The sequence below is a fragment of the Lathamus discolor genome, chromosome 4, assembly GCF_037157495.1.
Source record: "Lathamus discolor isolate bLatDis1 chromosome 4, bLatDis1.hap1, whole genome shotgun sequence".
Lineage (NCBI taxonomy): Eukaryota > Metazoa > Chordata > Aves > Psittaciformes > Psittacidae > Lathamus > Lathamus discolor.
This window is the reverse complement of record NC_088887.1, coordinates 39,965,882-39,979,911: the sequence shown is the minus strand read 5'-3', so window position 1 is coordinate 39,979,911 and position 14,030 is coordinate 39,965,882. Positions and strand designations below refer to the sequence as shown.

Here is a 14,030-nt window from a genome sequence, read left to right as displayed (position 1 = left end):
TCCCTTTACACACAGCAAACACAGCAATAGTGCCCACATTCCTTTTTTTTCTGGGTGGTTTGGGTCTCAGGTAGGTTTTTGTAGCTTGGTATCCATGTTGTATTTAAAGAAAAAAATATTGCTTAAGCCTAACTATTATTGTAAAATGTGACATCATTACTGGTGCTGGTGATTGAAGGTAGCAGCTTCATCTTCATATAAACAGCATAAATATTGTGAAAGATGAAAACATGGCCCGGTACGCATCATAAAAGGCAGAACAGAAAGACAAATCAATTTTTACTGAATCTTCCAAAGAGGAAAGAGTTACTAGTTATATGAATTTTTTTGCAAGTACACTCAAACAGGTATAATCCCAGTGGCTTTGTCAAACTGAAATAGGCCCTGCCTCATCATTTAGGCTTTGTGACAGAAAAGTAAATCAGGGAATCCAATTCCTCCTTTGTAACTGAAAGATATCAATTCTTAATGAGAATGTGAATAATTTATTACCTCCTCCATAAAAAATATTTTGAATAATTTGTTAATCTTAGTAATAGCATGACAAAATATCTAGGGAAGAGAAACAAAGCAGCAGAGTATGAAGTATATTATGTTCATGTTAATTAAATTATTCCTTCCCTACAGAGAATGGTTTTAAAGACCCCATGTTTCAAGAACTGCAGCTACAGTATTATTGAGCCAGGTTTTACCTTCTGAACAAGAAGAAATACGTAATTTTGAGGTGAACATAGAGATAGTGGCATACCAAAGTATTTATCAAAATAATTAAGGATACAAATAATCCTATCTTAATTCATACTACAGCAATTAGAATACATGCCTCTCGCAGCAGGGAGGAATCATGACATGACCATTGTGATCCATAAGCGTGATTCGTTTATTGGGCTTCTACCTCCAGTTAATATAGCAACAGTAATACATGAATATGCAAATACTAGGCGCTTGATCGGTTCTGGCATAAGTAAGGCATTGCGTAAGCTCATTATTTTTGCAGTTAAACTGTGTACTTTTATATCCTCTATTTTTATGTGCTTATCTTGTTTATTAGTTAGTGTCCTTGTCTGTAATTGGCCAGAGCATGGCGCTTCCCTCCAGATGTCCCTCAGTTCCTCATTATCTGCTGCTAGTAAGTCTGCATCATTCTCTAAACAAATGTTCTATTTCAGCTCGTTGATGGGAACGTGGCCTTTCTCTGCTAGCCATGTCTCCACACATGCCTAACATAAACATTTACATTTCCCATAATTTCAATGCAACTAAAGCAGATGGTTAAATTTAAATCCTTTGCTATTTAGGGATTGTCTTGCATACCTGAAATTAAACATACTCAAATGTTCTTCTGAATCAAGAACTTCATCCATCAGTCAGAACTGAATAAACTAAATGCATCTGCCACTATAATGAACAATTTGTCTGACTTTTTAGCAGCTGTTATTTCAATTAATCACATACCCTACCACAGAACCAAACACACTATTTAAGTGTATACAACACTTATTGTGGGATGTTCAGGGGAGATAACACAGGAGAGAAAAGAGAAACACCAAAGTGGATGAGGGAGTTACAAACATAGGAGAATAAAGGTAAAAGAGGATAAATTATGCCAGTCATCTAAGCAGGTGCTAACCAGTAATACTGACAATGCCTCAGAACTGGTTACTACTATATACTTTTATCAAATCCTATGCCTATCTTCTGTGTAAGTTCATTCCATATCCTGAGCCTCTACGTGAGTTGGCCACTCTAACAAAGTTCAAACTGGACTGGCAGCAAGTAGGATGAGGCCTGACTGCCAGCTACTGGAGGGACTGAGACAAGTCACTGGAGAGAATAGTGTTTTTCATGGGCGTTGGGTGCCAGCTGCTGCCTAATATCAAGTCAGACCAGCCAGCCAGTAGCAGGAAGGCAGCATCTGGAACAACCCATAGTCAGGGCCAGAAACCTGGTAAAGGGACTACAGACTGAGCATGCATACAGGACAACCTTAAATCCATGGTAATATTCAAGAGAAAAGCAGATATGCATGCACTTGTGAGCTGAGTGAATGTATGTTCTGACAGTGAACTTTGAGCTGGACTAGCCAACAAGTAGGAGCAGACCAACATCCAGAAAGACCCAAGATCTGAACCAGTGACAATATAAGGAGCTAGAAGCCAGACACATACTGTACAAACTTTAAAGTCTATGCTGATATTTAAAAGATGAGGGAAAGGGTGTTAGTGCATCAATAGGTTGAAGGTGTGTGCATGTACCTCCATCACAGTTCACAGAATCACAGAATCACAGAATCCCAAGGGTTGGAAGGGACCTAAAAAGATCATCTAGTCCAACCCCCCTGCAAGAGCAGGGTAACCTACAGTACATCACACAGGAACTTGTCCAGGCGGGCCTTGAATATCTCCAGTGTAGGAGACTCCACAACCCCCCTGGGCAACCTGTTCCAGTGCTCTGTCACTCTTACAGTAAAGAAGTTCTTCCTGATGTTAACGTGGAACTTCCTATGTTCCAGTTTACACCCATTGCCCCTTGTCCTATCACTGGGTATCACTGAAAAAAGCCTAGCTCCATCATCCTGACACCTACCCTTTACATATTTGTAAACATTGATGAGGTCACCCCTCAGTCTCCTCTTTTGCAAGCTAAAGAGACCCAGCTCCCTCAGCCTCTCCTCATAAGGGAGATGTTCCACTCCCTTAATCATCTTTGTGGCTCTGCGCTGGACTCCTTCAAGCAATTCCCTGTCCTTCTTGAACAGAGGGGCCCAGAACTGGACGCAATATTCCAGATGCGGCCTCACCAAGGCTGAGTAGAGGGGGAGGAGAACCTCTCTTGACCTACTAACTTTCAGTCCTAAACAAATAGCACCACCCTCACCTAAACAAATAGCACCACCCTCACCAGGCTGCTCATCCTATTCACATTTACAGGAGTGCTGATTGTGTTTATGGGTGTGCTGATAAAAGCCCTGATCTCTGTGTCAGTCTCTGTGGTTGGCTGTGTTTGCACTCTGTGTGTGTGTGTCTGCTGGTCTGTCTGCAGAAATAGCTACTCAGCCTGGCTGCTGGGTGGCAGAAGAAGCCCCTGCCTCGAATCTGGTTCCAGCAGAAGGGTAAAGAGAAACCTTTGTGGTCCCAAAATCCAGTGGATTCTTACCTCTCAGTCTGAGGTTCACATTTTAAGCATACTAAGCCTTTGCTACATCATAGACACTCTGAAATGTTAAACCTCCTTATTCAGCAAGAATTTTTCTGCTACTGGCAACAGTTCTGGAACTATCTATCTTGTATACTGCTAAACTAAAGCCCAGCCAACACTAACTCTACCAAGATGTAGAAAATACATATCTGCATGCCCAGCACACTGACAACTTCCCTAACCAATTCAAACAACTACCTCTGAGGACTTAGCGACTAAACTCACACGAAAAAAAATACAACCAAACTAAACAAACCAACTTTCCTTTCTATTCCTTGCTGACTGCAATTCAGATTGAGATTTCACATCATTCCATCTGTGTTTGTAGAGTAAGAACATTTTCAGAAAGCAACAGAAATATGTTTCTATTGAAGGGAATGTGTAAATGCAAGGTTGTTTGGCAGGATAATGATGGAGTGAATTAATTCTATAAGTTTGACTTGTGTGATTGGGTTTTACACAAATACAAGATAAAAAAGAGATGCTCCTGTGTAACATACCAGGATCTGTGCTACATTATAGGGAATTCCAGAAGAAATTACAGGCACATCCCTGTCGTTCACAGACCCCCACTATAGCACCAAGAGTACCAAGGGTTTGCAAAAAAAGTCTTACAGTTGTCTTCTAAATACCTGTGCCCAGTAACTCCTCACTCTGGCACTTAAGCCTAAATGTCTAAGAACATTTGATGCTACTTTGGATGAGAAAATAAGAATCAGAGCAGGGATCATCACACTTAAATAGGTATATAAAAAGTTCAACCTTTGGGAAATATGAAGCAGAAGTACACAATGTACCTCCAGGTCAGTTAAGAAACATCTTCACTGGCTTTTAACGTGTGAGCCACTGTACTGAGCCATATTGGAAGAAAGCTAAGGCAAAGTCAAATTCTTTACACAGTGTGCATTCAGTATTAACAATTCTTACCCACAGAGTAACAGAAAAGAGTTCTGTTACTGTTAGACTGTTCTAACTGCTAGAATTCTGGTCTGTTAGACTGCGTCACTCATTGCTATGTCATGTCCCAGTATGGATAACCTCTTTAAAAAAGCTTCTCTGTCAGCCAAAACATTACAACTGCTCATTTATGGTGGTTTCACCTGGTTAAGAAAGGCAAGCCAGGGTGATTCAGCAATCAGGAAACTGCTGTGTACATGGCATAGAAAGGGGTCCCAGGCCTTCCCTTTTGTTGGAAATTTCACAAAGCAAATCTCCATCTGTACAAGCTTTGGAGTGCCTTGATGGCATTTCAGAGATAATAGGAAAAGGAAAAATGCAGCTGAAAACAGAAAAGAATTCTGTTACTGCCTTTGGTAAAAATTCTTGCTATGTAAAGAATTAGACTTTGCTTTAGCTTGTTTCTTGTATTTGAGACCCGTTCTTCATTGACAAAAAGGAGAGGAAAAAAAAATTAATCAATGAAAACATTTTGCAAAAAAAATCTAGGAAAATCTCAGTGTAGGAAAAAAATTAATGTTAATTCAACAGTGTAATTACCAAGTACTTTTACGGAATAAAACTTCAAGGTTGAAAGCTGTTTTAATACGGCCTTCTAGAACTTGTTCTTTAAAATAAAATCTGTGCCCCAGACAATTACTTAATAAGATAAGTTTAAATTGTTTCTTTCTCTCCTGGACAGAATATAGTAATTGAAACAAAAAAGTCATTAAAGTTCAAACGACCTAGCTCTTCTTCCACTCAACCCCTCAATCCATCTTGTGAAAAACATCAAATTTTATCATGATCTTCCAAGTCCAGAAGTTCTGAAATAAAAGATTCATTTTCTTTCCTATACATACCTCCTCATTTAAAAATATAACCTGTTAAGGTAAGTTTTTCAAGAACTCTATAATTGTTTTCAGCCTCTTCTTTATGAAAAAATCTATGTAACTGTTCCATCTCTCCACACATTTTGTTATAAATATCAATACAGTAGGGTGTTTTTGTAGGGGATGCTTGTTTCTTTTTCAGACTTCTGTCCACTTTCAGCAAAGTCAGACACAGATCAACACTCCTTCAGTGCTTTGTGCAAAGCAACAGCTGGCTAGACATGGAAAGTCACCATGGAAACACAAATAAAGAAAAGCCATAGCAGTCTCAACAGCTGCACTTTTCAGATGCAAAATTACTAGCGAGTTTAGGGACGGGGATAAACTTAAGTCTTTAGTATATATTTGGGGTGGAGCATGGATATGGAAGGGTCTTGTACAGATGAATTAATAGCAGAGAGAGGTATGCTGTGATTATTCAAAGAGCAGAGGAGAGGAGAAATGGAAGACAGGAGTCTAGAAAATCAAGCCTCTTTAGTTCTGCTGCTTGAGAAACAACTGTTTAATACTGCTGCTAATTTTCCTATGGTGTGTGTGTGTCTAGAAACAAAAGATTAGTGCAGAAAATTTTTATAGCCAATTTAGAGCCAGACATAGATGTATTGATTAATTTATAGTGAAACAAATCTGTGTCTCTGGAGTATTTACTGGGTTTACTACCTAAAAAGGTGAAGCCTAGAAGCAAAAACGAAAAGCAAAGGGGAGGAAGGAAGTAGTTCTGTGTTGTTCAAGGACACATTCTGGCTTCATCTTGTCCATCCAGACCTGTTATCAAATAGATTAGCAGCAATACACTATTCTAAGTTAGACTTAATCACCTTTTCATTTTCTAGCTCTCTTGAAATTGAAGGAGATAATTTCATATCAAGTTACAAAACACAGCAGATATTTTTAAATAGAAAAATAGACTAAGATAATGCAAAATAACAGCCTCCCCTAAGGCTGATTTTCATAGTTTAAACGCTCTGAAGTGCTACACTCTGGATGTTCAGTAACAAATCATGAGATTCTGATGAAACTTACTGCATGGCCTAGCTTAAATCTGGGAGGCAATTATGGTTTGAAAATCTGTTTCCCATGATAAATCCACATGGGAAGTCTTATGTGGATTTGCATGAAACTATGCAAAAGATGGGTATCTGATGTCTTCCCTTAATGTGCTTGTATCCAGAATACCTTTTTAACTTTTTTGCAACATCAGGAGAGGGTGCTGAAGTAGATAAATCATTTCCTTATATATTCACAGGAATGTAGTGTTCTACTTTAATTCAAGAGATTGCTTTTATAAAAGAACAGTAATAGATAATTTCTGCATGTTCTCACAGTGCTGCCTTTCACTTCATTACTTATTTCACTAAAACAGTTGCCTGGAGCTGCAAAAGCACATAAGGATATATCCGCACCATATAATTTGCAAAGAAAATAAAATCTAAAGGTAAAAAAGTTGCCTATAACAGAACCTATCATATATGTAATGACCTGAAGAAATTCAAGAAAAGTACAGAGAAAATTTTTTAAGACTTACTGTTCACTGCATTAGAATATTTCATATTTTGATGTACCAATATATCAAGCACACCTTTTTCAGTGCTGAAAAGCATGTAACTCATTAACACTATAATTCCTACTGTCTGTCAGAATATTTTTGAGCACAGATTCTCCAGCTAATCATTCATAAAATCAATTTGCAGGAGTGCCTTAAAACATGACACAAAAATGTCCCAACCGGTTCCATGTGAGGAATGTGTCAAATGTGCTGTGGCTTCAGAGAGGTTCCCTTGGAGCTGTGGCTGCAAGATTTCCCATGCTGACAGTGGGAAAAACCTACACTCAGGAATGCCAACAGCTGGAATGCATTGACTTTGTTAGCATACTTCTCTGGAAAGAATATCGCTTAGACTGCATCACCCACGTTGCTATGTCGTGTCCCAGTATGGACAACCTCTTTAGAAAAGCTTCTCTGTCAGCTAAAACATTACAACAGTGCTCATTTATAATGGTTTTACTTGGTTAACAAAGGCAAGACAGGGTGAGCAGAAAACTGCCATGTACATGGAGTAGAAAGGGGTCCCAAGCTTTCCCTTTTGTTGGAAATTTCACAAAGCATCTGTACAAGCTTTAGAGTGCCTTGATAGCATTTCAGAGATAAGAGGAAAAGAAAAAATGCTAGCTGAAGTCATACATATAGGCCAAAGATGGCCAAGAAGGAAACTAATTCTTTCTTGCATACACAGGGTCAAGAAGGCTGCTTTTTCATGGTGAACATAAACAATAATTTTGTCAAAAACATGTAATCTTTAGAGCAGCAGTTTGCCTGCCTATGATGCAAAGCCTAATCAGGTGCAGCACAACACCACAACTTTGGATTGATTTTACTGAGAAAATTGGTAAAGTGTGAGAAAATACCTAAGAATGGTAAAAACATAGACAGAATGGTAGTGGCACCTCAGAGACTCAGCAAGAAACTACTGAAACAAAAAGATATAAAATTATATTAAAAAAAATAAAAGAGAGAGACGGAGTCTTCCTAGGAAGACAACCAGGATGATCAAGTATTTTCGTTTCATTGGGTTTCAGTCTTGGAAAGTAATCAAAAGAAAAAACAGATTGTGCATACAGAATTGCTGAAAGAAAAAAAAAGCAGATGCAAATAAATATAGAAATAAAAAATGAAGTCTTAAAATCTAACATTTTAGGGCCTGAGTACCTGAAAAAAATTTATGCCATTTCGTAGATGAAATTAGTTTAAAAGCCAAGTTAACCATAATCATCACAGACTGTACATGACATCGGAAGAAAGCTAAAATGCTTTCTCAAACATTGTTGAATAAAATATGAAACTATAATAGCAACATGCTTCCAAAGTGCAAACACGGAATTTTTATATATCAAGTTTGGTTGCCATCAAAGTGGTTTAGCACTGCAGGCAGCTTTTTGGAAAATGTCTCCTAATAGCATATACATTTATGGAATATATTTTATCTTTTCTTCCTAAGTGCTTCAGAGAGTTAATACATGTATTTGACATTAAAACAAAGTTAGAAGGCAAAATTAAACAGCACACGCAAAAGGTGATGTAACAGCTATAAAATACAAAAGTTTCTAAATATAGAATCATAGAATAGTTAGGGTTGGAAAGGACCTTATGATCATCTAGTTCCAAGCCCCCTGCCATGGGCAGGGACACCTCACACTAAACCATGCCACCCAAGGCTCTCTACAACCTGGACTTGAACACCGCCGTGGATGGAGCATTCGCAACTTCCCTGGGCAACACATAGAACTCATGATTAAATATGAAGAGAGATACCTAAAAGACTAGGTTCAGCTAACTGCCCGGTGTACTGTTGTTGCTTGATGCTACACCACGGCATTCATAACAGACAGGCTATTGACTACCTAAAACATCAAATAATCCATAAAATGCAATGACTGGAGGTTGAATGCAAAATGAGATCACAGCTTCAGATTAGGACTGCTAGTAATGCAGTCTGTGCTACTGGAAAACAGTACCAGGCAGTCAGAAGACCTATATTGCTACTGTGAAGCCAAGGCAGGAAAAAAGGATAGTCTACTGTGAGTAACAATTTCAGAGCATGGCTAGTATTTTGCCTTTTTTGTAAAAGTATGAAGAAAAAAATTATTCCAACATTCGCAGCCTCACTATTTCAGAATTTCATCCTTTTTTAAAGTCAGTGATGAAAAAACCCAAGCAATTAAATAGCAGAGAGCACACTTCCTCCACCAGTATAAATTTAGCTTATAGAATGATCTAGCAATTATATTCCAGCAAGTCTCCTAAGAGGAATATTTGGTTTCAACACATTTTCAAAGAATTCTTTCTTCATTACAGGGAATAGTGATAAAGCAGCAACACCTGCATTAATCCACACTTCATCTACTCTCATGTGTAAGGAAAGAGAAGTACAGAGTCTATCCATAAAAAAGATTTTTAACGTGATTAAAAAAAAAAAAAATGACAACAGTTACAATTTTTATATATGGCCATGTAAAATATACATAAAGAAAACAGTATGATATTCAGATCAATTCTTACATCATATTTTTCTCCTAAATTCTTCTTTCCGTATCACCAAAAAATATAGTTCAGGCATAGTAAGCTTCAAGAAGAGAAAGCAGAAACAGTTCCTTGCTGGGAACAGCAAGGTCTGCAACGTTCTTCACAAAATAAAGTTTTGGCAAGTACATCTTCAGGAAAATCACAGTGAATGGCAAATTTTCGAATGAAATTGAAAACAAGTAACCCTCATTTTCCTAATTCAGGTCTTTCATTTGAGGCAGATACTATTTCTTCAAGGAAAATGGCACAGCTTATTCTAATACCTGTAGTGACATGAAATGGACGATCACACACTTTTAAGAAACTTCCCAATTTAAATATAATTAAGAATTTTCTGTTAATAAACAGTTAATGCTTTTCTACCTCGTATTTCATAAAATTCTTTATAGTGGTGTTGCTTATCTTGACAGCCCTAAAATACAAGTATATATATTTATATTTAATCTCTTAATTCAAAGACTTTCTTAGGAACCCATCAAGACTGCATCACTATATGGGCTCATTCACCCTTTAATTTTACTGCATGTATCTCTAATTATTATTTACTTTACTCTTTATTTTAAGTAAAAAAAAAAAAAAACAAAAAACATCACTGACATGGGGCTAGATTCCTGTTTCCACAAGGAGCCAGATTCAGCTGATGAGTTGCACTCATCAAAACACTGAATTTCACACACTCCAGATATCAGGACCGTAAAAAATAATACCATGTGAAAACTTCAAAATAGAACTCAAGTAATTACATACCTTGTGGTTGTTTAAACAGAAGATGGAAAACAGATTCCTTACTGGTGGACTTGGATAGGGCAGATGAACTGAGATGACGACTGGACTGCTCTTGATATAAAAAAAAAAAAAAAAAAATGATTCATCGAAATACATTTTTAAGTCAAAACCCAACTGAACAATTTCCTTAATAAAACAGCTTCTTAGACATTATAACAAACACATTCTCAAATGGGAGCGAATGGGACTTTTTATGTCCAAAGTTTAAAATATCTGTTATTTATCTTTTCTGTGTGTCCATCTACATATTCAGCTAAATATAATTTTCACAGAACTAGCTAGCTAATCTCTGAAAAATAATTCCACTTCATAAAATAAAAAACACCAGGTTATGCTTTGTTCTAGCACTGACTTAAATACGTGTACTAATACTTATGTCCAGTGTATTCTGCCTGAAATAAAAAAATTGTTAGTAGCAGATTTGCCTTTGATAATTGAGTTCTGTTACATAAAAACGTCAGAGAAAGCAGTCTGAAATAATTTTGCAATTCACATTTAACAAGTGGTATTCCTACTTTGGAAATCTTTGTATGGAAAAAGACATGGCCAAGCTACAGTGCGTGCAATCTTATCTGAGAAATAAGGTGAGTTTCAACAATCAACAATATAAAATAGCTATTTCAATATGACTGTGCATATAACCTTACCAAAAGCAACCTCATACATTGCCATAGTTACCAGTTTTGACAACCCAGATAACACTGGATTTAAGAAAGAAACCAATTTACCTCCCTTATCCAATTTCTAATCACTACTGTAGCTTTAATCTTTTATTTGACCATTTCCCTCCAAACTTTGAAGTGAATATCCTCTAAAAAACAATTACACATTTTTCCAGAAAATACATCAAAATACATTTGGCCATTGAAAACATGAAATCAAATTATCCATGTAAACTGAAATAAAGCATGACAGGTATTAACAAACTACTAATAGTTAGGGCCAATTCTTATACAGGTAAATTCTCTGGGGTCTGGTTTATCCTGGAGATTTCAGTAGTACCAATGATCTATATTAGTATAGTTGCTCCATAAAGTCTTAGTAACAATATTATATAGTGGTATTTACAGAAGAGCAATAACTTTCAGCTTAAAACAGCCAAAATAGTACAAGTGCTTTTTAAATGATCTGTAACGAGAGTTTGTGTACTCTGTAGCCCTGATCATTGGCTCATATTAGGGAAAATTACCTGCTGTTAAATAAACATTACTCTCAAGAATATTCTTAGTATAGCTATGAAGGCTTTCGTGAATAAGAGCTGCAGATTTAAGCCACGGATATGTATCTAAGTCCTGGGAAGAAAATTTATTGCTATTAAAATCAGTCAGGAAACGCTAAGTTTTAAGAGGTCAAAGATTTCATCTGTGCATCACAAACAGATGGTGGGTAGTTTTACTTGCTCTATAATTATTCAAAATAAAGGACTGTGCTACAGTATCAGTCAAAATTCACAGAAAGAAACATTTCTGAGGAATAATGCTCTCGGGTTTGACAAAGCTTCAGAAATGCAAATGGCAGCTTCAGAAATGGTCCAGATATGACAATTCCCAATTAATTTCTATTTTAAGTCCTAAACTATGCAATTATAAACATAATTTCACAACTGTCTAGGGCAGAAACTGCCTATCAAAATCTTACTTGTAAACAAGATACAGAAAACTTCTGTAATCTTCTTTAAAGTATTAGGTGAATCTATACATGTTGATGTTTATTACTTGCACACTTTAATCAAGATGCCCTATTTTCATTGTTGCCACTTCTAATTCTCTTAAGAAGAGGCACATGGTCTGAAACACAATTTGTAAAGACCAAGATCAATCTAACATTTAATTCTATCTCCTGACTTGCTACTTTCTGTCAATTTCCCCAATCTGCCTTCTCGATAGCCTCCAATAACATCAGCAAATAACGTGATGAGTCCAGTGCGAGATTAAATAATGGAAGGCATTCTGCTAACTTGCTTTAATGCTAAAATATCAGCTAAGAGGTTTCAAAATGGTAGTAGCTTTGGGTTTATATTACTAAAACTACAAGTTTAAGCGCTATTCTCGGAGATAGATTCAAAAATTTCTGTGAAGTTGAGTTATCTGCTGACAGGAACAATTCTACTTTTTGGATTAATATTTTTCAGGTAAAAAAACAGGTTTTAAGAATGACTAGGCTGTCACTCCTTAAGGAATAAATTAAGACTATGATGATGATAAGGGGGCTTAAGCACCGCCCACATAAAAACAGGCTGAGAAATTTGAGGCTGTTCAGCCTGGAGAAGAGAAGGCTGTGTGGAGACCTCATAGCAGCCTTCCAGTATCTGAAAGGGGCCTACAAAGGTGCAGTAGAAGGACTCTTCATCAGGGACTTTAGCGATAGGACAAGGGCTAATGGGTTTAAACTTAAACAAGGGAAGTTCAGGTTAGATATAAGGAGGAAGTTCTTTACTGTGAGGGTGGTGAGACTGGAACAGGTTTCCCAAAGAAGTGATAAATGCTCCATCCCTGGCCATGTTCAAGGCCAGCTTGGACAGAGCATTGGGCGACACAGTCTAGGGTGAGGTATCTCTGCCCATGGCAGGGGGTTGGAACTAGATGATCTTAAGATACTTTCCAACCCTAACCATTCCATCGTTCTGTGATTTCAGACTAAAATATTTGTGTTAACTAATTCAGATAGAAGGTTCCTACTGTTATGTCTGAAGTAATATTAGTCATTCCTAATTAGCTTTTCTTTTTCTGAGTGTGTTTTTGCACTGCCATGAGAGAAACTAGAACAAACGTAGGTTCTTCATGTCAAAACACATTAAACTAACACATAGGTCATCATAACATGGATAACAGATCCAGTCTTCTCCATAATTTAGGAGTATAAATGGTCTTGAAATAACATTCAGGTTTGAACAGCTCAAACTGATACAAGCAAAATAGACCAGGGAAAGCAACCAAACAACCAACAGTAGTTAATAAAAAAAAAAAAAAAGGAAGTTCGTGAAAAAGCAAGTTCACAAGTACCAAAGTTCAGTTATTGGTAGGACACAAAGTGTACTATGAATAATATATTCATACTAGGATAACTTTCTGACCAGCCTGATTATAGTCTTGTGGTATGGCAAATTCATTACTAATGTTGTAAAACCCCAAGTTAATTAGCTTTTACTGTACACTGGGCTAACATATCTTCATTGCTGTGGTATATACAATATCAAAGTTAGTATATTAAAATACTATCTGCTTCCATCTGAGGTAAACTATGTCTTGATAACATTCAGCTAAATATACAGGTCTTTATGGAAATTATTTCCCAGCATATGTAAGGGCCAGAAATACTAAGCTGAAGTCGTGCATCCTTGACTTTGCTTATAATACTAGATTTCCTCTGGGAAGAAGGAAATAGGAATTACAGCAAATATTAGACCATAGAGCAAATCATAGCATGTACGAACATGTTTAAAGACAGTCTGAATGCATAACTCAACTGTCTTATTGTGATTAAAACCAAGCAAACATGATATACAGGTCACCAGCAGCAACTGAATGAGAAAAGTAACATTAAATATTAAACTGATTAACAAATTCAAGACAGCTTTTAAAGGATAAGTATGGTCTTATTTCCATAAAGATCACAGTACAAAAATAATTTATCTCTAAGAAAACTTTCCATAATTCCATAGACAGCAAAAACATCAGGTCATCATCATGTCAGATCTACTAATGCATAGAGAAAAATGAAAACTGGCAACTTCTGACGCATAAAACCTAGCATCAGTCTTTCACTAAGCCAGCTGCCTCTGCACTGTCTTTATTACTGAAAATATCCCTGGGACAATAATGCTTCATAGTTGCAAAGATATCTATGTTCTCACTAAAATACTTAAACAACATCTGTTTTGCTAATGTTTAGTACCAATATTTATGCTTTATAAATTATTATGAAATTGCATCGTGGATAAGTCAGGTTTTTTTATTATTTTTGCAAATAGCACATTAGATTAGCTTTTTTACAAATTATACTTAGTATTAGCCTACTAAACGGTGCTATCCAGCACTAGAATTGTGCTCAAAAAGCCAAGCAGTTTGCTTCTTCTAATTGCTCTTGTACAAATCAGAATACCAGCTTGCACTTTACACTAGAATAAAGCATGCTGT

General features: G+C 36.6%; 1 protein-coding gene across 1 annotated transcript in view; it reads right to left on the bottom strand.

Annotated features, from left to right (window-relative positions):
- The window catches only part of CFAP47 (cilia and flagella associated protein 47), a 302,627-nt gene that overhangs the window by 51,741 nt on the left and 236,856 nt on the right, over positions 1-14,030 (bottom strand). The window contains exon 57 of the mRNA XM_065677208.1: positions 9,856-9,945. Within this exon, the coding sequence (XP_065533280.1) occupies positions 9,856-9,945 (90 nt within the window). The remainder of the gene's footprint in view (positions 1-9,855; positions 9,946-14,030) is intronic.